Below are 27,851 nucleotides of genomic sequence, written 5' to 3'. Positions count from 1 at the left end.
TATGTATTTTGTACTTCTAGGCATCAGCATTGATTCCTGTATTTCTACAGTGTTCTAGTTCATTGCTATCTTGGACTCTAACCAACTGTACTGGCAAGGATGTATTCGACTAAAGGAAGTCGCTCTGGATAAGAGCGTCTGCCAAATGCCGGAAATGTAAATGTAAATTATACAGCTTGGAATCTCATGATGAAGTGAGAAAGAAGCTCTCAGATGCTATGGTAATTAATATTTTTTCAAGATTCAAATTCAGTAAGCTCATTTGAAAAAAACATACATGGAAAAGGCAGCCAGTGTTCAGCTATTTCACCTCCCGCTCCTCAAACATGACAATCATTGCTCCCCTGTGAGGTTTTGCTTTAGACCCCAAACCAGGACTTGGTCTGAACACATATTTTATGCTTAAAATCCAGGGTTCACATGTACACTGCTAAACTGGGAATTTCCTACATGGCATCACTTGGGGGCTAATTAATTTTGCCCAGCATTTTCTACTCGTTAGCTTTGTTAACTCACTGCACTGTTTACTCCCTTACTGTCCTGCATGTTATTTTCAGTGTGAATTCATCAGACTGACATCAGGTCACACCATTGCCTGCCATCTCATGTTCTCATCTGTTTAAAATAAGATTATTTAATGGGAATTAAAACAGAAGTAAACCCACAACAAAACAAAAAAACTACTGTACCAACATTATGACAATAATGTGGACACAGATTGTTATATGTAATAATGAAGATTTATGTATAATATAATAGTGTTGTAGCTTCTTTTGTGAGATAATTGCCTTCACTGACATGCTGATAATGTCTCTCTGAAGCAAAGAATGGAAGCTTCCATATTAATATGCCAATACACAGAGTATCCATTACACAGGGAGGTCCATTACACAGGGAGAAGATCCAATATACAGAGTGATCCATTACACAAGGAGAAGATCCATTACACAGGGAGGAGCAGCTCACAGTGAGTGATGAGTGTGCTTATTGAAGTGAGTGATGACTGTGTTAAATTGAAGTGAGTGGTGAGTGTGTTAAATTGAAGTGAGTGGTGAGTGTGTTAAATTGAAGTGAGTGGTGAGTGTGTTAAATTGAAGTGAGTGGTGAGTGTGTTTATTGAAGTGAGTGATGAGTGTGTTTATTGAAGTGAGTGGTGAGTGTGTTTATTGAAGTGAGTGATGAGTGTGTTTATTGTAATTGTAGTTCATCAGACGATGATAAATGCCATGTTGATAATGGCCATGGAGCAATCCAGACCTGTTTGTCCAAAGAAGTTTGTCTGCAGATAGCTGTGAAGCTGGTCTGAAGACAGTCATGAAGCCGATCTAAAGATAATTATGAAGTTGGTCTTTTATGATGATGTAGCAGCATTACATAGAACGAAGCTTTAAATGTCAGAATAACTCACACCCAATTTAAACCAAGCACTTATCAGACGACAGCGACAGTGATTGTGATCCAATTTCTGTGGATGAAGTCACCATGGTGGTTGAAGGTATAAGTTGTTTGATGTCATGGTGGCAGAAATGGATGAGATTGGACCAGAAATATTAAAGGCACTGGACAGGATCGGGGTCGTGTTGCACTTCTTCATTGGGAAGTGAATATGGTACCCATGCACTGGAGAGGTGGTTCTGGTATTTAAACAAGGACACCATAGGTATGCTCCATGGGGCAAAAAAAAAACAAAAAAACAACTATATATATATATACACATATAGTTTCACTAACTAAATAGGCGGACTTTTACACTGAATTTTTAATTTTAGAATTGTTCTATCATATGTATTTTTTAAATTGACAAAGAAAGTTAATTTTACATTACACAATATTTGATTTATTCTCAAATAAAGCTGTTATTACACTTAAAATCTGTACAAGCATACTTTAATGTTAAATGTCCAGGTGTCCCGCAGGTGTCTGTTCACACAGAGGGGCTCCATCTTCCTTAGACGCACTTTTCCACACCGTGCATAATGGTGTGTGAGTATACTAGAACAAAAACATTAAGGGTCATAGAGAAACTCTGAAAAAATATTTAGATTCAGGAAGCAAAAATACATGATAAACAGTTTTGTTTTTTGTTTCTTAGAAGAAGCAAAATAAATATTGACCAGTGTTGTAGGGGAACCGCACTCCTCAGCCTTCTGGGAAACGTCTATGCTGGGGTACTGGAAAAGAGACTCCAACTGTTGCTTGATCCTAGGATACAGGAGGAAGAATGTGTATTCCACCCATCCATGAATCAGTGGTCCAGCTCTTGGCTCTACCACAGCTTTGTGAGGGATCATGGGAGTATGCCAAACCAGTCTACGTGTGCTTTGTGGATTTGGAAAAGGCATATGGCCCATCAGTGGTGATGCAGGATTACAGAGTACATTTATCTGACACTTTTATCCAAAATGACTTAAAATTATGACTGAATACAAGTCAATCACTGCGCTACCACAGTGTTGCTGCTTCAGGTGGTTTGGACTGAATGAGTGCAGTGTTGGGTCCCAGTTTTGGTGCTAAGTTGGATTCAATGGCCGTGGGTGTCGGGGGCACCAAGGCAACGTCTCGTCTCCATTGCTGTTTGGGGACAGGATATCAGGGTGTACCCAAGGCTGCAGTGGGTGTTCAGTGTTGTCCAGAGGAATAGAGGGGACATCTTTGTTATGTGCAGATGGTGACGTCCCCATAGCAGCCTCAGAGGAGAGACCTACAACACACACCTGCACACTTCATATTCAAGGGCTTGGAAATCAGCACCTCCACGTCTGAGGTCATCTGAGGTCAGGGTACTTTCCCGCAATGGAATGGAATGGAAAGCTCCCTCTTCTCATCTCATATATTCAAATACATTCAAATAGCAGGAAGCTCTTCCTTAGGACCGTTCTGAAGTCATATTGTTTATTTTGTGTACTTGCTGTTGCATATTCTGTGTATTTTGTGTATATTTAGTACATTATTGTCATCTCATCTCTAGTGTATCAGTGCCAGTGCTGCTCCTCTGCTGTAGAGGAGCTACCTGAGCCTCACCACAAACATTTCAGTGCATGAATGTCCTGTATGTTTGTTAAATGACACATAAACTTGACTTGACCTGACATCAGGTGTGAGGAGAGAGCTTGACTTGAGCCTGACCTTTGTGGAGGAATCTCGGAATTCTGTATGGTGATGGGAAAAGGGAGCAAGAGCCCAACAAACTGAGCATCTGCTTTATTTATTAGTAGTGGTAGCTTCCACAGAGAAGTATGGGAAGAGGAGAGTTAAGTGCATTAGTTAACTGACTTGTTGATTACATTTGTAGCTCTTATTTGTATAGCTGGAGTACATTAGTGGTGAGAGAGTGATTGTGTGGTCTTTCTGTCTAATGTCACATAACCCCTGGAGCTCTTCAGGAATGTGCTGGTACTGTGGTGGGGTGCTGTCGTATTTCTAGAACACCATTTATTCAGGTGAATATCCGTTTGCTCTCAGGAAATGCTGCCACTAATCTAGGAGATCAATAGAAGGACTGCAGGGTCTGGTGTCAAAAATGCAAATTTATTAAAAGGAACACACTGCTGCAGGAAGAGAGGAGGCCATTCAGTGAGACGGAGAGGACAGAGTCGAAATCATTTGTTGTGAGATTATTAGTGCTCATGCTGTAATAAGTTTAAAACTGTGTGTGTGTATGTCTGAGTTCTGCTCTCTGCCATCCTAAAGCTCAAAACAGTGCTGTAGTGTTTGCCTCCTCCTCTTCTGACTGAGGCTGCTCGGGGAAGCTGTTTTTGTGCAACAGACAAGACCATTCTGACCTGTCTTCAGGGAGCCTTTCAAAGCCCCTTCCAAAGCCTGAACCCCACGGACGTCAGGTAGTAAGCCCCCCAGCGAGGTGACTGTACCCCTGCGTTCCCGTGCTGTGATTGGTGGAGCTAGACAGGGAGAGTGGGGCAGAGTAGCATATGCGAGGAGAGTATCTGTGCAGCCAGTGATGGCTTGTGGTCCCCACAGGCCACACGTCTGTTGTCTCCCAGGTAGGAGCTGTTCTGTACTGCTAAAGGAAGGCAGGTTTAATCCCTTTATTCCCCTCACAGCAGCTCCTATCCACTTTACAGCTGCATTGTTCAGCAAGGACTGTTTGCTAATTACATGGTTATGTAATTATAAGATAAAGCGGACAATGCACACACACACAGAAGGAGAGGGCTGGGACTCTACGTCTGTCTTAAATGTGCCTCAAGTGGAGTATCTCGCCATACTGAACCAGATGTTGGCTTATCTCACCATACTGAACCACACGTTAGTTTATCTCACCATACTGAACCAGATGTTATCTTATCTCACCATACTGAACCAGACGTTAGTTTATCTCACCATACTGAAACAGATGTTAACTTTTCTCACCATACTGAACCAGATGTTGGCTTATCTCACCATACTGAACCAGATGTTAGCTTATCTCACCATACTGAACCAGATGTTAGCTTATCTCACCATACTTTAACAGATGTTAGCTTATCTCACCATACTGAACCAGATGTTAGCTTAGCTCACCATACTGAACCAGATGTTAGCTTCTCACCATACTGAACCAGATGTTATCTTATCTCACCATACTAAACCAGATGTTACCTGATCTCACCATACTGAACCAGATGTTAGCCTAGCTCACCATACTGAACCAGATGTTAGCTTAGCTCACCATACTGAACCAGATGTTAGCTTATCTCACCATACTGAACCAGACGTTAGCTTATCTCACCATACTGAACCAGACGTTAGTTTATCTCACCATATTGAAACAGATGTTAGCTTATCTCACCATACTAAACCAGATGTTACCTGATCTCACCATACTGAACCAGATGTTAGCTTAGCTCACCATACTGAAACAGATGTTAGCTTAGCTCACCATACTGAACCAGATGTTATCTTAGCTCACCATACTTTAACAGATGTTCTTATCTCACCATACTGAACCAGACGTTAGCTTATCTCACCATACTGAACCAGACGTTAGTTTATCTCACCATATTGAAACAGATGTTAGCTTATCTCACCATGCTGAACCAGATGTTAGCTTATCTCACCAGACTTTAACAGATGTTAGCTTATCTCACCATACTGAACCAGATGTTACCTGATCTCACCATACTTTAACAGATGTTAGCTTATCTCACGATACTGAACCAGATGTTATCTTATCTCACCATACTGAACCAGACGTTAGTTTATCTCACCATACTGAACCAGACGTTAGTTTATCTCACCATACTAAAACAGATGTTAGCTTCTCACCATACTGAACCAGATGTTAGCTTATCTCACCATACTAAACCAGATGTTACCTGATCTCACAATACTGAACCAGATGTTAGCTTAGCTCACCATACTGAACCAGATGTTATCTTATCTCACCATACTTTAACAGATGTTAGCTTATCTCACCATACTGAACCAGACGTTAGCTTATCTCACCATACTGAACCAGACGTTAGTTTATCTCACCATATTGAAACAGATGTTAGCTTATCTCACCATACTAAACCAGATGTTACCTGATCTCACCATACTGAACCAGATGTTAGCTTAGCTCACCATACTGAACCAGATGTTAGCTTAGCTCACCATACTTTAACAGATGTTATCTTATCTCACCATACTGAACCAGACGTTAGCTTATCTCACCATACTGAACCACTCACCATATTGAAACAGATGTTAGCTTATCTCACCATACTGAACCAGATGTTAGCTTATCTCACCATACTGAACCAGATGTTACCTGATCTCACCATACTGAACCAGATGTTACCTGATCTCACCATACTTTAACAGATGTTAGCTTATCTCACCATACTGAACCAGATGTTAGTTAATCTCACCATACTGAACCAGATGTTATCTTATCTCACCATACTTTAACAGATGTTAGCTTATCTCACCATACTGAACCAGATGTTATCTTTCCCTGCAGCTTCTGCTGTTATACGCCGTTACGGCAAAGACGTCTATGTGACATTGCTGTAAACTCCGTAAGAATAACGTTGAATATCACTACAGTGATTTATTTATACAAGAGGGGAAAGAATTTCACTTTCAAAACAAAGGAAGAAAGATTGAAAGGTCATAAAGTGATCACCCTCGTGGCACATGGCAGGATCTGTCTGCAGGGATCTGTTTGTGTTTATACATTTTCAGTAACCTCTCACACAATAATAGATATCTGCATGAAGAGCGGGTACAAACAAAAGCTGTAATGTTTGTGTAGGACTGGTGTTAAGGTGGGAGGAAGGAGAATTTGTCATTTCAAAAAGCATTATGAGGAAATTTGTAGTTTTGGCAACTACCTGGCTTGCCACATTTACAGGACTGGGCACGTTTACCAGTTATGTTGTTATTTTGTGGAACTGAGACTAAGAACCTACTGGAGTCATAATTGGAATTAATTCTATATAACAGTTGTGTTAGTTTTAGATAAAAAAAAAAAAATTCATTTTTTTGTTTAAACTCTATTTTGACTTCTCTCATCAGATTTGTAAACATGCTGTAATAAAATAGAACAATTAAGTCATTTGGGAATCGTTTATTGGGGTAATGTGAATTGTTCCCAATGATGTGTGTCAACCAGAAAAATTAACACAAACACACACGTGTACACACTCGCACACTCACATACACACGCACACAGACATATGCATGCACGCGCGCACACACATCCTCAGAGGAAACATAAGGCTGTTTTGAAACTGAAACACTGAAATACAAATTCGTTGGTGGTTAGAAATAGATGGTGATTGTGGTGAACGCAGCTTGGGGGGGTACTGCGCCTATTGCTGGGCTGTGCTGAGCAGAGCTGACATGGCTCATTGCTCAAAGCTGTGGAACTGTAGCGCAGCTGATAAAGAGAAAACATCTGTACAGTCAAAGCGGCTTTTTGTCTTTTCACCTGACGACTCTGGTCTCGCATGCTGATTTGGGCAATTTAAATAAATGTGGAATACATTGGGCCGCCTTGCATATCCCCCATGGATGGGTGAGTGAGGTCAGTCAGACCAGCATGAAGTGCTCACTTCACTCATCTCTGTGGGGGATTCAGGGACTTGTCTGTCTGTTTTTTTGTTTATTTGTTTTTACAGTAGGTAGTTTTCTAAATCATATTTGTCTTCCATTTTTAATGTAAGTGGTGGAAAAACAAAAAAATAAAAATCACCGGCATGGGGCCTGGATTTCTTTTCTTTTCCCTCTGCACTGAATTTTTATGACAGGCATAACTAGTGGTGTGTGTTCAAGGAGAAGGCCATTTCTGAGGTGAATGCGTGAACACACTCGCCGTTTCTGTTTTTCTAACTGCTGAAAAGAGCAGAGAGGAAGAAAAAAGAAGCCACAGATCTGACGTTTGTGCTCGTGGAGGAGGAGAAGTGATGCGTTTGCGCCGAGCAGGGTGCAGCGTGGGTCAGGTGACGTCGCTGAAAGTTACTTCAGCCAGACTAAAAAGGTCCCTATGTCCATAGCAAACAGAACTGCCTTGGTAAAAGTCTGTCATCATTCATTATTTATACCTTTAAAGCAACCACCTCAGACAGACTCAACTTCAACTTCCCAGTGTGCCAGTTGAAGAAACGTGTAACGGTAGAAAACACGAATGTGGTACGTGTGTGTGCTGCCAGAGGCAACAGACAGTTTCTGTGTCCATACTAATGAGGTTTTAAGCTTGGACCCAGTTCATGCTTTCTGACCCCACCCTCGCAAGCTTGAGAGATTCCAAGGCCTTCCTTTAGTTCACGTAGTTGCGTGGCCTCCGGGTCTTTCAGTGTGCAGTGTTTTGGTTCGTCTGTCTAATGGAAATGTGCTTGCTCACTGTAACTGAGGTAGCAGGGTGTGTTTGCACATGCAGATTTCATATAAACGTGCACACTTCATATAAAATCAACCAGTTAATTAATTACTTAAATGAACTTGAATTGTAACCAATAAAACGGCAAGGCTAAAAATGAATCTAAAACTCTCTATTAACCTTGGTAGTGCGCAAATGACTCAGGTAGCTCTTTTTAGCTAATTAATTCATTAATTCAGCTGATTAATTCCATTATTATCTCATTTAAAATAGCAAGCCCCCCTTTGGGTGACTGGAACGTTTGTGGGGGTGGTGAAGTAGAACCTCCCCTGGAGAGGAACCTTGAGAAATGGCCCTGGTCCCTGCCCAGCAGTTCCCATAGCCATGTGGCTCGGGTGTTCTGGAAGGAACCTGTAATGGCATTCTGCTCAATGACTCTGACTAACAAGCAGCACAAATACCGTAAATAAGCCCAATAACAGTAACATCAAATGATATTTCATTTGTGTTTGGAAGTATAGCCAAAGAGATAATGATTCAAAATAAACTGTAAATGGAGGACCAAGTATAGCCAATTTTTGGTGTAACACATAATGATAAATCTTGTAAAGAAATGCAGTGATTAAATAAGACCTTTTACATCTGGGATAAAACAAGGTGCTTGTAGAAAGACATTATCTAAACCCCAATTTCCCCCAAAGCAGAGAGTTTAATTCCATATCTTTCTGGTACTTGGAGAACCATGTCATGTCTTACTGTAGGGTGAGTGGCAGAACACTGAGTGAGCGCAGGATCACTGACTTTTCACCGTGAGGAACTTGATTCAGTGCCCTGTTGGGTGTGAAAGCCTGGCGTGATTGCTGCTACTGTTGACCGAGGAAATAGAGATTTAACGATGCTTCTTTAGGATGCCGTTTTGACGAAAATATATTCCAAAAAGATTTATTTTTTTATTGCTTCTAATTAGGACGTTTCTTATTGGTTTGACGTGTGACTGTATTTTCTGAAAGTCTACAATAACTTCTTACTTTAGAAACAGAAACATGGCGGAGCATGGTCTCTCATCCTCTAGTCATATTTCTGTGCCATGGTTCCATGATGTATTGTAGATTATGTCAGATCTTATTCTCTTCATGTAGATTGAATTTTTCTGGACCAAATAAAATCAAATGTCCATTGCCTACAATACGCTGTCAAAATAACATCACCCAGACTCCAGCTACCTCAAAAAAGAACCCTGTGAGAGTTGATTTAAAACAGTATATTGCAGAAATATGTGGAAATTTGGCTCACAGTAGCTTGGCCCAAAAGTGCACAAAGAATGAAATCAATGGTGGGTCATTCTGTCAGAACACAGGAAACAGGAAGAGTGCATGTCATACAGGCCGAGGCTTTGCAGAGAGAGCTGACAGGTACTTTGATTATGACAGACATATTAGGGAACTTTTATTTTGACACTGGATTGTAACTTTTTTGTTTGTTTGTTTTTGTTTGTACAGACAGTGGTAAGAGAAACAAAGGTGAGAAATCTGAGCAAATCATGGAATGTGTATTGAGACATATTTTAAACACAGAAAAAGTGAGAGACAGAATTTTTTTTGGTCTTTGTATTGCAACGACTCATCTGCTGTGTTTTTACCCACTTAATGTTCTTCTAATGTCAGAGTTTCACACATACGTATTCAGCTGATTTTAATTAGCTCTGAAACTTTTAGCACTAACGAGCAAAGTGAAGTGAGAAGGGGTGAGAAGTGACAGGAGGAGAGAGGAGGTGAGAGGAGGAGAGAGGAGGAGAGAGGAGGAGAGAGGAGAGAGAAGGTGAGAGGAGGAGAGAGGAGGAGAGAGGAGGTGAGAGGAGGAGAGAGGAGGTGAGAGGAAGGGAGAGGAGGTGAGAGGAGGAGAGAGGAGGAGAGAGGAGAGAGGAGGAGAAAGGAGAGAGGAGGAGAGAGGAGGAGAGAGGAGATGAGAGGAGGAGAGAGGAGAGAGAAGGTGAGAGGAGGTGAGAGGAGGGGAGAGGAGGAGAGAGGAGGAGAGAGGAGGTGAGAGGAGGAGAGAGGAGGTGAGAGGAGAGAGGAGGAGAGAGGAGCCATCACTGCACTGATATTTCCTGGAGGAGTGTGCAGTGTGATCCATCTGAGATCCTCTCAGTCTGTGAAGAGTAAAACTGGGTGAACAGCTGATTTGAACTACATGATACCGTTGATGTTAAACAACCTTGAAACATGTTCTCTTATCTGGAAACAAAGGATTTTGGTACAGTGATTAACTAATGTTGCATAAATGTTAACTATTTAAATAATTCCATGTTTAAAGCTATACTACACTGTGTACCTAATTTGAATATTATAAATTAGTGTTAAACTGGCACCTGCAGTGCTCACAGCAGACCAGTGAGGCATGAGGAAGACCATCAGTAATGTAAGTGTGAGGTCATCAAATACCCCGTGCATTTAAGCATAAACAAACACAAATATGACATTACTTCTGTCAGGAAATCTCCGCCCTGGGTTTTGTGCTCCTGATTGGTCCCTCCTGGCTCCACCCTCTTGCCTCGTTTCTTGTGTCATGTTTGTCTTTTTCTGGGTTTGTTTCCCACATTTTGGTTTATTGCAAAGATGTGTCTGTGGGGTGTGAAAGTTATTATTGTAGGCGACTTACAGGTGTAGCAAGTGTTGCTTGGTGCAGACATGTAATGAGTGACAAAGACGTGGTGTTTATATGCAAATTATCACACAAGTTAAATTAGAAGAACTGAGACGATATTCCTGAGAAGAGTTGAGACATGTAATTTACACTTTTTTTGTCAGTCTAACCTTCAGGGCAGATAAAGTTTTAAAGCTGAAAAAGTTTTTAGACTTTGTAGATGTTATCAGGGAAAGCACTAGGCACTCACAAAAGCTAGACACATTATTCTCCTGCTCTTCGTCCCTGGTTTTATTAGTCACCCTAGTCCCAGGCGCTCTTAGTCCGGTCCACAGGGATCCGAGGCCAGTTCAGGTTTTGGCTGTGTTCCTGTTCCTCTGCATTACCCACACAGCTGTGATGCCAACTGGAGCAGAACAAAAACCCGGTCAGGTTATTGTAGGCTCGCCATCCTGAATCACTGAGGTCTGGAGACACCCCTGCCCCCACGCCCTCCCACGCCCCCATGGGGCCACACACACACACACACACACACACCCACATACACACACATATATATATATATATATATATATATATATATACTTACTGATCCATACATAATCATTAAATAATCATCTCAGATAATTAATAACAAACACAACAATAAAAATGGAAAAAAAAGATGGGCTTTAATAATATAAAATATAATATACAAATATGAGATACTTAATCCCAATAAAGTGTTAATAAGTTATGGGACAGTGAGCCTAGTTTGGGGATGTGTGGATCCAGTGTGCTCATGGCGATCTCACCAGAGATCCATATGAGTTTAAAAGTCGTCATGCAGCTGTGTTCTGGTAAAAAGGAAAGGTACGAATGTGATGGGCCACACCAGAGTTAACCTTTAAAACCACATGTTACGGTGAACAAAAACTGTTGTCCAAACCGTCCTAAATTTGAAGCTGGACGTCATGTTGGTACGCTTGCACGAGAAGATGGAACAAAGTAAATTAAAAGGCACGTAAAGAAGATTTTCTTTCCACTAGCAATGTCTAAGGGTGTGTGTGTGTGTGTGTGTGTGTGTGTGTATGAGTATGTGTGTTGGAGATTAGTCTAGTATTATGTGTCCTGCTCATTGACCTGTTAAAAAAAGGCAATGGTTGCCATGGTGAGGAACAGGCCAATCAGGAGGCTGCCTGCGATCCTGGAGCACCTGCCACTCATTTTGCATTGCGGCTTATTCCTGAGTGTCGGGGAGGATCAACGTGTGTTGCAGTTATTACTGTAGAAGAGAAGGGCAGGTGGGCTCTGTCTGCAGACCACTGGGGCACGGAGGGAGCACGTACTGGTCTGAATGGTTTCACTGGTCAACAGTGATTTTGCTTCCTGCAAAAAATACCTTTTTATTATGGATTTTTGCTTGCTGAATCCAAACAAGTTTTTCAGCATTTCCCTATCACCCATAGTGCTTTCCCGGTATACATATATACTCATGTCATTACAGTGTGGAAAAGTGCTACCATAGTAAGTGGAGGCCCTCGGTGTTGACAGCCTACTGCTGGACAAGGCAAATATGGGTAAAGTCATACATTATATACAGACTTAGACCTAAAACGTACATTTTAAGCATAATTCATTATTTATGAATAGGTAACGAATAGGTATACATAAAGTAAAACATATGTCACTTAAAAACTATATATGATGGAAAAATTCTAAAACAGATTTGAATTCAACATAAAAAGCATCACAAGGTCCATCTACTTTAGTTTGAGAAGCAAAAATAAGTTCAGATTTTGTTGCCCAGTGTTGTCAGTTGTAAACTCTGAGTGACGGAAGTGAATTTGATTCCCCCGGTGACCCTGTACTGTTTATCCCCATTCAGGCTGTCGGTATTAATTATACTGGAGGGATCTGGGGCTTATTGCTTACATGGAGAGAGGTAATGTATTCCTAATGAGGATATCTGATTGGCTGCGTAAACCCCGTGCCTTTCTGCTCTCTCTCCTGATTTTGGGCAAGGTTACAGCTGAACACTGCGCTGATGCAAATTGATATCTTGACATTTGGTAAACAAAGAACACGAGAAGAAGAGCGTGAGAGACCCAGCGTGACTGCTTCAGGAGCAGCTGCATGTTGAGGTCTGAACTGAAAACCGCAGTGGCGTTCTGGCCATCATTCTCTGAGGACAGCTCTGAGGATGGAAATTCATTTTGACTAAAATTAGTTTTATAAGTGGTTGTTTTGGTTCCAGATCATTATGGCAAGCCCTTTCTATAGGTCACCCCAGGAGGGTGGAGGGAGGTGACAGCAGGGTAGGAGAGGGTGGAGGAGGTGGCGCTCTCACGTTGGAGGAGGGCAGGAACTCTCCTCCATTTTCCTGCCATTCAGGTAGCCCTCTCATGGAAGCTCAGACAGCATTCCAGCAGTGATCAGGCAGAACCCACTCATATGTTGAACTGAACGCTTACCCTGACATAGAGCTCCTGGCTTTGGCGCCGAGCCCAAATAAAAAGCCTTGTTCTCAGAGTGTGGAGCTAAACACCAAACTGTTCGCTTCTTAAAACCCCTAGAAGGAGGCTGGGAATGTCTTACTGCTCAAACTGAGGAGACAAGAATGTCCAGCATTAAGTTGTGTCTCCAGGTGGCGAAATTACCCAGCATGCCCTCACAGACATTGTGCCAATCCACTGTGTTGACTGTTTTACTCTGTGAGTTTGTTTTTCACTGTCTCCCACTTGGCCATCTGAGGTTCAGGAGCGTAAAAAGCCATCCCAGAATCTTGTCTCCTTCACTTCAGCTCCTGATGTTCTGGCTGCCAGCACTGGAGAGTGCCACACCGGACTCAACTTATCAGCTCAGTTTTACAGTCCGGCAGGAGCAGACTCAAATGTGCAACACCAGCGAAACATCTGAATTGCACTGAGATCCACAGACACACCACACCGATCTGAGCTCTCACCAGTCTCAGCTCTGCCACACCAGTCTCCACCAGTCTAAACTCAGCCTCACCAGTCTCAACTCCGCCTCAGCAGTATCAGGTCCATCTCACAAGTCTTAGCTCCGCCTCATCAGTCTCAGCCTGGTTCTGAAATTTATAGATGTTAAAAAAAATCCATAAAAAGCTTCAGTGCTTCTGGGCTGAGAACGACCTTCAGCTCCAAGGCCATGTCCCACTTATGTATTTTAGGATATGCTAACTTCGTGTGTGTGTGTGTGTGTGTGTGTGTGTGTAAAATCAGAAAGGCTCACCATTTGCGGGGCTTCTGCTGAGTTCTGAACAGAACCTCTGCTCTGCTCCTTGTCCTAACGAGCTTTGATAAGAGGCTTTTGAAAACTCACATACATTAAGCTTGTAAGCAAGAGGCCCAGGCAGTAAATGGTGAACTCTGCAGGGCAACTGTGAGGGGAGCTGTAGAAATGGAAGCTGACCCTGCAGCTTACCATGAGGGTGGGTGAGTGATACGATGTCATGGTGATCCAATGCCACGGAGCAGGGGTCTGGAGGACCTGGGGATGGAGGGTGTGTCTGGAGGACCTGGGGATGGAGGGTGTGTGTGGGGCAGGGGTCATGTGGACAAGGCTGTGGTGGGTGTGTGTGGGGCAGGGGTCATGTGGACAGGGCTGTGGTGGGTGTGTGTGGGGCAGGGGTCATGTGGACAGGGCTGTGGTGGGTGTGTGTGGGGCAGGGGTCATGTGGACAGGGCTGTGGTGTAATTGTGGTGTAAGCATGTTGCCCGTTGCTTGCTGGGTTTTTGTAAAGGCAAATTTATTGCATGTTTTTATATTTCTGGAGAAAAATATCAGTGGAAACATCTAATCTTGATATATATATATATATATATATATATATATATATATATATATATATATATATATATATATGGGGGAGGGAGGACTGGGTGGGTGTGTGTGTGTGTGTGTGTGTGTGTGTGTGTGTGTGTGTGTGTGTGTGTGGACACTGCTGTGAGCCATTCCTACATGCTGTACAAACTACTATTTTCCTTGAGATTAAGATCATTTCATCTTCTATCATCAGTTGTTGACCTTTCTTCATTTTGTTGAACACACTGCAGACTTTATCTCGGCCTGTATTTCTTTGCTGTGGTCTCTGATGTCACATCCTCTCAGGATCGGTCTTATGAATTCTCATTCTGAGAGCATTCTGTTTCCACCAGCTATGTTTGAAGGCCACATCTCACAACATCTGAAAACAGGAAAGGTTCTCAGGAATCATGTAGTTTCTTTGCTAATATGATCCAGCAGAATGTAAACAGCTATATTTTCGGTCTCTTTTCCAACGAATGGCAGTGATTTTCAAATGCATTAATGGTAGTGACAGGTGGCAGTAGCTGCAGAAAGCTAACAGGAGACGTCTTTCTGCTCTGAACCCTCTTAAAATGACTCCCAAACTATCAAAACCCCCTGAAAACAGCAGAAAGGACAAAAAAAAGTTGCTGCTGTGAAATTGGTGGCACATCACTTTTAGAAATAGTTCAATAGGCACATAAGTTCCCCCGAACATTGTGATGTAACAGTAATGTGATGTAATAGCGTTGCGATGTAACAGCAGTGTCCATGACAGGCTAGGTGATGAGAAAGTGGGACTGCGCACGGCATACAGGCAACAGCATGGAACCAGGGACCAGCCTGCAGGCCTGATTCATTACCTCCTCAGATCTATGGCTAAGGTGGTAACGCTCCTGAACCAGCCCAAAACGAGGCGCCTGTCTGCGGACCCACGGGGGAAATCTCCTACGAGCCCGGCGCTGCGCTGGCGCTCAGCTGGAGTGTGGGGCGGAAGAAAAACGAAACAGTCTGTCCTGGAAGATGACATACTGCACCTCTGTAGCAGTATATTTATGGCCATCTCCTCTCACGTGCACACAGACATGTCCTCCATAGTCCCGCTGGGGACAGGCGTGTGCGGTGGTGTGCACACTGAGAGCTCAGCATGGACGTCTGAGTGGAAGTCACAGATGCTCTGGAATGCAGAAAACTAGAGAAAAAAATGTACTCAAACGTTGGACTTACCCTGGTTTGTATTCCAATTTATCTTTTAATGTGATTCTTGTCTTGATTCGATTGTATGTTTTTATTCAATTAATTATTTTATTGTTTTAATGTTTTTATTTGTACTTTCTGTTTTATTCAACTGTTTGTTTGTTTTTTACTTTTGGTGTATTTGTAAAGCACCATGAATTTGCTTGTCTAAGAAATGTGCTGTATAAATAAACCTGGCTAGCTTTGCCTTGTTCTGTGGCCAAGCCCACACACCACACACACACAACACACACCACACACACACACACACCACACACACACACACACACACACACACACACACACACACACACCACACACACACACACACACACACGCAAACACACACCACACCTGCCACGGTCCCAATCACTCACTTATTAGTCATAACACACACCTGTTGCTTGTTTCCGCTCTTGTTCTCCATTATTTATGCTCACAGGTACCTTGTCGTTGTCCTGCTGGAACCGGCGCTTGTACCTTTACTTCCTGTGTTAATCTACGCTTCAGGCTATTACCACTGCCTCGTCTGCTTGTTCCATTTTTTGACTCCGCTCAAGTCGGGTGTTTTTGAGAGCACCTCTCGCTCGCTCCTGCCACCAGTGTTGCAGGGCTTTTTTCTGTCAAAATGTGGGGAGCTTCCTTTTTTTTGTCCTGGAATGTGTTGTTTCCAGATATACACATAAAATGTACGTTTGATTTTTAATTTGCAAAAGCCTTGGTTGAATTTGCACCCGAGCTTTTGGCAGTGCAGTGTGCAGTGCTTGTATGCAGATGAATCCTTTTCTGAACCTGACCTGTCCTAAGAGAATTCCATGAGAGCGTTTAAAATGCTCCCTGACTGGAGCATGATTCAGTAACCCCTCCCACTCCTGCAAAGCCACTGATGAATAATCAGCTCTCAAATTCCATAATGTCCAGAGCTCAAGGAAATGTGGCGACAGTAAGACACTAGACACAAACAGGGATCATCTCCAGTCTCATCGAGCCTGGGTTTTCTGCGTCTGAATAAATCGGCTGGCTGAAATTGGTTTGTAAACCTTCAGTACAAATGCACATTACTTCCTGGGGCAACCAAGCAACACAAAGCACATCAGAGTAGTAAACCTTGACCTGGAGACTAGAAACAGGATAGTAAAGTGTTGGTTCAGGGAAATCCTTAAGAGAACGAATGTAAGTGCACAGTTACAGAGAAGGAACGCATATGTGTGTTCGCATGTGTGTGTCAGTAACTGTTTTCTTTCACAAATATGAATTGAATTCTCCAAAATTCGTTGAAAGGGTTGAAATATGGTATTTTCCAGGACCTGGAAAATATAGACAGTTCTATTCCATACCTCAATACCGTACAGAAATGCAGCGTGTGCCTTTGGACTGGAGAGGTGCTGTTTTTTCAGCGATACACCAAAGGACATCCGTATGCTATGCGGCTTTATCATTTTGGACTTTTAAAAAAAAGATTGGATGTTTTTTTTGTTTTCACTTTCTTCTTCGTGGCTTGGACAACCCTCACATGCTGTTTTGTACTTTTCTCCTCCACAGGGAGTGCCTACAGAGAGTGTCTAGAGAACGGCACATGGGCCTTCAAGATCAACTACTCCAGCTGTGAACCCATTTTAGAGGAAAAGGTGCGTGACGCGCTGGTTCACTCAGATTTATCAGAATGTTAATGAACGTGCCGTCTACCATTCTGCTGTATTCTCCTCTTTAACTCATTCTCTGATTGGCTGGTTCTGGTAGTGTGTTCCTCCTTAGTGGCATCTGTCAAAGTGCTAAATCTGTCATTATTCTAAATGTGGAATCTGAAGGAGGCTTTGAGCCCTGCCTCCTCAGGTCAGCACCCAACATGGGGGATTTTAAGTACAGCACATTACTGAATAGCTCAGCAGAGCAGCTATACACAGGAAGTGCCCTTCCACGTCTGCAAAGGACCACGGCTGCAGTACTGCATTTCAGCAGAACAATCGTTTCGCTTCGCTTAAGTCAGATAACAGAACTAATGCAGAAGGGGTTTATTTTCGGGTTGAATGGAAGAAATTGTCTGAAGCGAACCATCCTGACCTCCCCATACAGGCTTGTAGTCGGCTTTGGTCTCATTACTTCCACCAGAGCTGAAGGTGAAGGAGTGACTGGTTAAACTGCACAGACTTTCAGCTTCACTTCCGTGTACAGTTTCTGTCCCATATCCATTCACTCACTCACCCATTATGTGATGTTACTCCATTCCACACCACCAGTCTGTTCTTTTTTTTACCCATTGCATGCTGTTTCAAACAATTATGACATTAAGTCATTCTATATTTCTATTTCTTATTCGCTGCACATGAAGTCTTAGGCCAGACGGAGCTCAAAATGACACATTTGTGTGTTCCTGTAGAAAGATGATTGAACTGCCAATTATATTTTGATTATGAAATTATGTTTTTGTATCAGTCACAAATGAATTTGTGTTGTATTTACCACCCCTATGTCTATCACCCCTGTATCATTCAGCCATGTATCTATCACCCCTGTATCTGTGAGCCCTGTATATATCAGCCCCGTAACTCTCACCCCTGTATATATCAGCCCCGTAACTCTCACCCCGGTATATATCAGCCCCGTAACTCTCACCCCTGTATATATCAGCCCCGTAACTCTCACCCCTGTATCTACTAGGCCTGTATTCATTGAACTTCTCCAGTAAAATGATTCTGATTTTGATTCCAGGAAGACAGGATAAAGGCTAACCGCTAGCTCTCATGCTGTGCATTCTCCTAAGTGTTAGCTGTGTGGGGTTAACCGCTAGCTCTCATGCTGTGTATTCTCCTAAGTGTTAGCTGTGTGTGGCTAACCGCTAACTCTCATGCTGTGCATTCTCCTAAGTGTTAGCTGTGTGTGGCTAACCGCTAACTCTCATGCTGTGCATTCTCCTAAGTGTTAGCTGTGTGGGGCTAACCGCTAACTCTCATGCTGTGCATTCTCCTAAGTGTTAGCTGTGTGGGGCTAACCGCTAACTCTCATGCTGTGCATTCTCCTAAGTGTTAGCTGTGTGGGGCTAACCGCTAGCTCTCATGCTGTGCATTCTCCTAAGTGTTAGCTGTGCCAGTGTGTTTGGGCTGAACAGGCATTTTAACCTATGGTGTAGACCAAGCTTCCATACACAAGCTAAGTGTAGTTCATTGCAAGTGAGCGATAATCAAGTTGTAAAGTATAAGAACAACAGAGTGCGCTGTGGTGGTGTGGAGAGGACAAATGAACAGTATTGGTGCTCACTTCTTTTGATGCCTCTATGGCAGGCAAGTCCATCGTAAGAAGGGTCTCATTTAGTCCCTCATTGAGTTCAGTCTTGTCTTTACAGAGAAAGTATCCAGTGCACTACAAAATCGCCCTCATCATCAACTACCTGGGACACTGTATATCCGTCGGAGCACTCGTCGTGGCCTTCGTGCTGTTCTTGTGCTTAAGGTACATTTACAACATCCAGAAGAACTATGGTTTTTGTAGTCCATTTCAATAGCAACGCAAGAGCTTCATAAATGGATTTCAATTTGCAATATTGTGCTTTACAGTAAGCATTTTTTAAGAATTCGTTTATCCTACTTATACTGTAGACCCCAAAGATGACATTGATAACATCAATGAAATAAGAAAAGGGGGGGAAGAGGGAAATTGATCAGGAAACGTTTAAAATATGACCTTGGCTACCCTTGAGAAAAGTGGTGCCCAGTGGAAGACTTTTACAGGACGGGAACGTTCTATAAGTGTCTCCTGAAACAGCTCAGAGTGAAGCACAGATGCTTGTCAGTGGTACATGACCAGAGGAAGATAAAGTAAGGCATGGAGTGAGTGGCAGAGGTGTACAGTACCGTCATAACAGCTGCAACTCGGAAGATTCTTCACAAACGTTGCAGGGAAGGGAAACTGAGTCCTGGCTAACCGGGTTTTTAACATTTTAAGTTGTTTATCGCAAACCTGTATATTCTTTGAGCACTTGGTGTAAACTGATGATAATAAAATTGAAGGTAAAGATGTTCTTTGTCAGAAAAACCAGGGCGATGTCTGAACTGGCATGACTCTCATGTTCATTCTCGCTCTCATGTTTCAGAGGTAGGCAAACTGTAGTATTAGGAGTCTTGCTCATAGGACATGTATTGGCCATAGCACTGTTTTGTGTTTGTTTTTCTGTTTCTTTGGCATTTGCCTGACCTGATTAGCAAACCTCGGTGCCCTGCTCCTAAATTATGGAAACGTCCAAAGGAAAGAATATGGAAAAGTAAGGAATACAGAAAGAAAAGAATACCAGGGAATGCAAAAGAAAATGACGATGGGGAATGAGGATTAGGTTGTAGCAGTGGTGAAAGGGACAGTTGGAGCTGTGAAGCCCAAGGTGGACCATTCCTGTCTGTATGCTGAACAGCTGTCTCTCCCCTCTCTTAAATTCTTTTTTCCTTTCGATCTTTTATTCACTTGGGAGCAGGAATCTGCATCCCCAACACAGACAAACATAAACCAACACAGCGGCCCGTGAGATCTTGGGCAAGACACCTAACGCCAGTCTCCGATACAGGAGAATGTGAACAAAGATAGTCATGCAGGCTCAGACATCAAGAAGATTACATCACACAGATTAACAAAGCCCATGCTGAATGTTGAAGAACCAAGATAATTTGATGGTATGTGGGCCACTAGAACAATCCACAGGATTTAAAAACCATTGTACTTGATATGATTTCATTGGTGTGAAAAGTAAACTGGCAGCTCTTGTAGTTCTGGAATGTGAGCTAGAAGCTCTTGTAGTCCTGGAGCATGAACTGGAATCTCCAGTAGTTTTAGAATGTGAACTGAAAGCTCTTGTTGTTCTGGAATGTGAACTGGAATCTCTTCTCCAAGTTGTTTGTTGTAGGCCAGTTTGCTGGACATGGATTAAGTGTTGGATTAAATTATAATATCAGTGGTAATTCACAAGTGAAAGTCCTTTTAAGTCTGGATTTAGGACTGGTATCTGGTATGTAATTATGAAAAAAAAAAACACGACAAACACTTCCACAAATGCATTAGGTCTCCTCCAAATGGTTACATTTGATTCTGTGGCTTTCTTTTATAGAGTGGACAATTGTTAAAATATTTATATATTCATATATTATATATTTATATATTCATTTAATTTATGGCCACCATGTAGTCCTTAGAATGGTTGTCTAATTGATTCCAGGAGCATCAGGTGCCTTCGAAACGTAATTCACTGGAACTTAATCACCACCTTCATTCTGAGGAACGTGATGTGGTTTCTGCTGCAACTGATTGATCACAACATCCACGAGAGGAATGAGGTGTGTTAGTGTTCTAATGACTGCTGTGGTGTTTGTTACATCATATGAGAGGAAAGAGGTGTGTTACAGTGATCTAATGTCTGCTGTGGTGTGTTACATCATATGCTGCAAATTTTGTTACATTATGTGTGTTACAACATTCTAAAACCAATCACACTCTAGCATTCTAAAGTCCATTACACTAGGTGTGTTATAGCCCTCTGAAATCTTAGACTAGGTGCATTATAGCTCTGTAAAGCACAATGCGATAGGTGGATTTTAGCTTTCTGGTGTTTGTTATGCTGGTTGTATGATAACACCCTAAAGTGCTTTATAGTGCTCTGAAGTGTGTTATGCTAAGTGCTTTACTGCACTCTAAAATGTGTTACGCTAAGTGCTTTACAGCACTATAAAGTGCTTTATGCTAAGTGCTTTACAGTGTGTTATGCTAAGTGCTTTACAGCGCTCTAAAGTGCTTTATGCTAAGTGATTTACAGTGTGTTATGCTAAGTGCTTTGCAGCGCTCTAAAGTGCTTTATGCTAAGTGATTTACAGTGTGTTATGCTCAGTGCTTTACAGCGCTCTAAAGTGCTTTATGCTAAGTGATTTACAGTGTGTTATGCTAAGTGCTTTACAGCGCTCTAAAGTGCTTTATGCTAAGTGCTTTACTGCACTTTAAAGTGTTGTATGCTAACTGCTTTACTGCACTAATGTGTGTTATGTTTTACAGTGCTTTTGCATGTCCCAGTGTAGCTTTCACTGAACGCTAGCTCATCTTTCACTTCTACACACACTGCCCCACACAACTGCCCTTCCTGTTCAAGACTTCACAGCTGCTCTTAGGTTTAACCTTGTTAACGCAGCTGCATGACAGTGCAGTGAAGAATCTGCATCGCTTAACTATGGGTGCTGTTGTTCATGCACACAGCTGGTATTGTGCTTGTAGGCACTGCGAGATGTCCTTTGTCACCATGAACAGTGATGAACAGCCTTGCATTAAGGGCCCCACTCTGCAGCTACTGTTCGTTTGTTGGGTGATATCGGTCTTGTTTTACAACACTATTATGTAATAGCACTAATGTGTCTCTAATTAATGTCCTTGTCATGATTCTCATCTCTCTTTTTTGTGCCTTTTTCCAGGTTCCCACAGTTCACATGCTTTTAATTTATTTGACTGATTTATTTAGAATTCAGACTCTTATCGTGGTTATAAACAATATCATCTGATATTTCTGTTCCAGGCAATTCCAGCAGTCTTTATGAACCAGGCTCTGATATTTCCTCCCAGACTCAGCAGATTGATATAAAGCCAAAATCATCATGAGTGTGTCCTTAATGTCCAACTTCTTCTTTCCAAAGCCATGGTGTCGCCTCATAACTACTATCTACAATTACTTTGTGGTGACCAACTTCTTCTGGATGTTCGTGGAGGGCTGTTACCTTCACACGGCCATCGTGATGACCTACTCTACAGACAAGCTGCGCAAATGGGTTTTCCTCTTTATCGGCTGGTGTGAGTGTATTTTTTCCCTTTCACTTCTTGTCGTCATGTTTAACTAAATGACCTTAGAGTCTCATCACCGTGTATGGCAGGAGATGGAGGATGGCTTCCCCTTTGAGCCTTGACTCCTTTTATGGTTTCTTCCTCGTTCTTTATGGGTTATAGTTTCATGGATTCTTCCTCATACTTTATGGTTTACGGTTTCATGGTTTCTTCCTCATACTTTATGGTTTACGGTTTCATGGTTTCTTCCTCATACTTTACGGTTTATGGTTTCATGGTTTCTTCCTCATACTTTACGGTTTATGGTTTTTTGGTTTCTTCCTTGTACTGTATGGATTATAGTTTCATAGTTTCTTCCTTGTACTTTATGAAGGATGGATTTTTCCTGTCACTGTTGCGCTTAGTTTATTTTGTAAGACGTTTGGATATGGTTTGAGAGTGTGCTGTAAAAATGACTTTAATCATGAAACCATCTGTCAACCATTGTTAGCATGTTGGCTTTTATATTCTGCTGTGAGTTTTCATCATAACAGTGCAGTTCTCAGATGCAGGTGAACAGTAGAACAGTAAAGTCCTATGAGTCTTGAGAGTGGGGCTCTGACAGCCAGCCAATGTCTAGGGGGACATCTGTGTGGAGTTCATTTGACCAACATCAACTAGGAGCTTCAAAAATCAATACTGCGATTTGAGATTGAATTAACAGTGATGTGCTCTTTTAATGAGGAGGGGCGAGCTGTTATGCTAATGAGGAGGAACGAGCTATTATGCTAATGAGGAGGGGTGGGCTGTTATAGTAACGGGGGGGGGTGCTTTTATGCTAATGAAGGGGGCGTGCTGTTATACTAATGAGGAGGGGCGTGCGGTTATGATAATGAGAAGGGACGGGCTGGATGTTTGTGGTCCTCCACCACTCCCAGGCCTTCTGTTCTAGCTCTTAAACACCTGATTAAACTAATTGTGTAATTATCATGGAAGTGTATGCCAGTAAATCAGGGGAAAAACTGTGCACCTGTTGGATATGAGTTTGAAAAAGTGGCTTTAGAAGTAAACAATGTTATCTAAGGCAGTATGAGTTGTTAAAGAATTGACACCCTCAGCATGACACTCTGAGGGGCGACTTTTCATCATCTCTTTATGTCTCAAGTGCGATAAAAGACATGCAGAAAGCCCGATATCAGGTGCCTGAAGTTGTGCGCAGCATCCACATCTGAAGTGCTTTCATTGTGGAACAGAAGGAACTTTCCATTTGGCTTCTGATTATGTAAAAGAATTTGACATTCGCTGAGATAAAGTCAATAACTTCCAGGCAGTACTGGAGGAGTGTTTTCCATCTGTCATTTCTGAGGTATGCTGTTTGTCTTTGGTTGCACGATTGTGAGAGGTTTGATTTCAATTAGAAATGCATGCTCTCCTCTCACTTTAAAGGTTAGGGTTCCTGGAATATCCCGCTGTATGGAAAGTGCTTTTCCGGCTGCGTATTCCCGTGTTCCTGCACCGTGGGTGTGAAGGATAGCACGAGGTTGGAGGTTATGAGCTAGAGGTGTAGATTATGATAAATCCAGCCTTTTCAGATGCAGCCTGACACTTCAAGGGTCCGTCTGCTGGTAATTGGATCCTGAGATGCATGCTGGAAGCGTGACACTTTCCCCGCCGCCGCCATCCTGAAATCGTGTCTTATGTGCTCGATAAAGTGCCTAACAATCGCAAAAGAGCTTGTCGAAAGTCGCTGGATAGGCATGGTCTCGGAAAGGAAAGTGGGTTCTTGGAAAGAAATCGGGTTCCTAGTGCTTTTCCTGTCCAGTGAGTTTCCTCCCTCCCATCTGCTTGTGAGAGCGTAATCACTTGCAGCTCTAGCCCAACACAGCACACACACTGTCCGAGCTAATAGAAGCAATCAGACCCACGGTGCCCATTCAGCTAAGATGAACCCAGCCACCTTCGCGCTGAGTTGGAGCTCTGCTATTGTGTCCCATAAATGAAGGCTCCCATGCCAGTCTCCCCTCCACTGTTATCTGGGGAACAAAAAGCCTGATTAGTGATTCCATCTTGTCTTTTCTTTTTTTCTTTCTTTCTTTTTGGCAGGTATTCCGTGCCCGATAATTGTTGCGTGGGCTGTTGGGAAACTTTACCATGAAAATGAACAGTAAGTGGGTGTTTTTATCTTCTGCAAAATGAGGAGATTTACCTCGAGCTGCAGGTGAATGGGGCTTGGAGTGTGAATCAATGGTCATTCACGTCTTGCTAGTTCTGTAAAATTAAGGCAACATTGATTCAACAGTAGGAAGCCTTGGCGTGATCTTAAGTCATCACTCCACTTTGTGAAGGCAAATTGAAATGGGGTCATGATTAGTCATACACAAACACCACGCCTATGTGCTCATACACAAACACCATGTCTATGTGCTCATACACAAACACCACGTCTGTGTTCACTCACAAACACCACGTCTATGTGCTCACACACAAACACCACGTCTATGTGCTCACACACAAACACCACGTCTATGTGCTCACACACAAACACCACGTCTATGTGCTCACACACAAACACCACGTCTATGTGCTCACACACAAACACCACGTCTATGTGTTCACTCACAAACACCACGTCTATGTGCTCACACAAACACCACGTCTTTGTGCTCACACACACAAACACCACATGTATTTGACCACACACAAACACCACATCTCTGTCATCCCTGCCAGTGCCCCCAGGTCCCTAACTGTGAGCACTGACGAGTGTTTATCTCTGTTTTCTCATGGATAAGCCACAAGAATAAATGTCCTGATTGTACATTGTCTCTGTGTACATCAGCTCAAAGACAATGTGCACATTTGAGAAGCAGCTATTATGAAATCCATATATGTGTCAATACATCATTATTGTGAAGTGCAGTCTATGCATGAAGTTGAACACTGGTCATTTATCCCTATTCATGATTCAGAAACGAATATTAGATACCATCTTCCTGTCTCCCTTTAGTGCACGCACACTAATGCACACATTTTGTAGTAAGTTATAAATACATGTAATATGCTATTGCATTCATTGCTTCAAAAATTGCAGGTCTCTGCAGAAAAAAAATTAAATAATATAAAACTGGGTTGAAGCTCGCAAAGTCTGCAATCTTAATTACGGCACTTCATAAGTCTGTGCTCTCCAGAAGGCTGTGGAAAGACAAGGCAAGAAATGAGCTGCTGATGGTTTCTCTCTGTAATCAGAGTCCTGTTTGCGTGCTCTGTTTGGGAGGACATTTCGTTCTCGGGACCTTAAATAAAGTGCTGGCTGAAAGATGTGTGTGAGCTAGTCAGAGCTCCACTCAGGAAGCTCCATCCAGACGAAACGACTCCTCCTACCAAGAAATGTTATTCTGAGAACATGTTCCCCTTTGGCTTCCTGTAAACTGAATATATGCACATCTGAAACTAATCGGGAAGTGCAAGGTACAATACTACCAAGTAAAGAAAGACAAGCCAGTCTGTCCTGCCCGTCTGCTTCGGAGACATGCTAATGGAGCCGTTTCAGCTTTCAGCTGTCTAGGAATGAGCTGGGTTTAACTTCCTTTCTCCCCACACAGAAACTATACACACTGCACAAAATAGCATTCCTGTACATCTCCTATTCCTGCTCGACCTTCTCACATTTAGGATGGTTTCTGGCCTGTGGCATTGTGATTTTTGGTTTTGGACATGTCTGCAGTCCTCTGTCGCTCTGTCCACTTCCAGATGCTGGTTTGGAAAAGAACCTGGAAAATATATTGATTACATTTATCAAGGCCCAGTTATAGTGGTCCTTCTCGTAAGTATGACTGCCTTTCTCCTTTGATCCCTTCAGTAGTGAATTAGCTCTGTATAAGCTGCCAACAGTCTCAGCCTCATTGGGGGTGTATTTACGCTTGCTTGGTGGGTAAAATGGCCCCTAACTGTAGCTGTGCCAAGTTTCCTGTGACTTCTGGTTCTTCCCAGTTAAGGTTCATGCTCACTTGTTATCACATGTGCCTAAAAGTGCAGCTTCACTCACACTCGCGCACACACACACACACACACACACACACACACACACACACACACGTACACGTACACGTACACACACACGCACACACACACACAGAAGCCCAAACACCTCAGCTCACTCATACACACAGCATTCAAAAGGAAAGAAGGAAATTAACAAATGAAGTAAGGATAAACTGATCTCAGATTTTTTTTATACTTTGCAGGATATACCTGAAAAATATTTAAAAATGTGAATAAAGACAAAAGTAGTTAGAGTCTGTTTGCAGTCATATTTAATGTACTAATAAGCATTACTGTAATAAAGGCTGATAGCTGTGTATGTTTAGAGTGTACAGATGTGATGTTTAACATAGTTTTGCTAAAAGCCTGGAGGGTATATATGATCTGCACTAGAGGATGAAACAATAGTGGAAACAGCTGATATTCCTGCTACAAACGCAGTTTTCCGTATTCCTCACTTTCCTCTCTTTTCCTTTTTCCAATTAGATCAACTTTGTGTTCCTTTTCAACATAGTACGGATTCTCATGACAAAACTACGAGCCTCCACCACTTCTGAAACAATACAGTACAGGTAAGACAGACAGACGTGTGTCGGAGATCTCACAGTACAGGTAAGACAGACAGACGTGTGTCGGAGATCTCACAGTACAGGTAAGACAGACAGACGTGTGTCGGAGATCTCACAGTACAGGTAAGACAGACAGACGTGTGTCCGAGATCTGACAGTACAGGTAAGACAGACAGACGTGTGTTGGAGATCTCACAGTACAGGTAAGACAGACAGACGTGTGTCGGAGATCTCACAGTACAGGTAAGACAGACAGACGTGTGTCGGAGATCTCACAGTACAGGTAAGACAGACAGACGTGTGTCGGAGATCTCACACTACAGGTAAGACAGACAGACGTGTGTCGGAGATCTCACAGTACAGGTAAGACAGACAGTCGTGTGTCGGAGATCTGACAGTACAGGTAAGACAGACAGACGTGTGTCGGAGATCTCACAGTACAGGTAAGACAGACAGACGTGTGTCGGAGATCTCACAGTACAGGTAAGACAGACAGACGTGTGTCGGAGATCTCACAGTACAGGTAAGACAGACAGACGTGTGTCGGAGATCTCACAGTACAGGTAAGACAGACAGACGTGTGTCGGAGATCTCACAGTACAGGTAAGACAGACAGACGTGTGTCGGAGATCTCACAGTACAGGTAAGACAGACAGACGTGTGTCGGAGATCTCACAGTACAGGTAAGACAGACAGACGTGTGTCGGAGATCTCACAGTACAGGTAAGACAGACAGACGTGTGTCGGAGATCTCACAGTACAGGTAAGACAGACAGACGTGTGTCGGAGATCTCACAGTACAGGTAAGACAGACAGACGTGTGTCGGAGATCTCACAGTACAGGTAAGACAGACAGACGTATGTCTGATATCAAACTGTACAGACAGACAAACCTGTGTTTGAAATCAGACAGTACGGGTAAGATATCAAACCTGTGTTTGAAATCAGACAGTACAGGTAAGATATCAAACCTGTGTCTGAAATCAGACAGTACA

At 42.7% G+C, this 27,851-nt stretch overlaps 1 protein-coding gene across 1 annotated transcript in view; it reads left to right on the top strand.

Moving 5' to 3' along the window:
• The window catches only part of LOC113582967 (corticotropin-releasing factor receptor 2), a 53,827-nt gene that overhangs the window by 18,351 nt on the left and 7,625 nt on the right, over window positions 1-27,851 (top strand). Inside the window, exons 3-9 of the mRNA XM_035520095.1 lie at window positions 17,015-17,100; window positions 18,813-18,919; window positions 20,667-20,784; window positions 22,123-22,276; window positions 24,350-24,410; window positions 25,997-26,069; window positions 26,774-26,859. Coding sequence (XP_035375988.1) covers window positions 17,015-17,100; window positions 18,813-18,919; window positions 20,667-20,784; window positions 22,123-22,276; window positions 24,350-24,410; window positions 25,997-26,069; window positions 26,774-26,859 — 685 coding nt within the window. The remainder of the gene's footprint in view (window positions 1-17,014; window positions 17,101-18,812; window positions 18,920-20,666; window positions 20,785-22,122; window positions 22,277-24,349; window positions 24,411-25,996; window positions 26,070-26,773; window positions 26,860-27,851) is intronic.

This window comes from Electrophorus electricus, chromosome 19 (genome assembly GCF_013358815.1).
Source record: "Electrophorus electricus isolate fEleEle1 chromosome 19, fEleEle1.pri, whole genome shotgun sequence".
Classification (NCBI taxonomy): Eukaryota; Metazoa; Chordata; class Actinopteri; order Gymnotiformes; family Gymnotidae; genus Electrophorus; species Electrophorus electricus.
The sequence above is the reverse complement of the archived record's forward strand: the minus strand, read 5'-3'. Positions and strand labels throughout refer to the sequence as shown.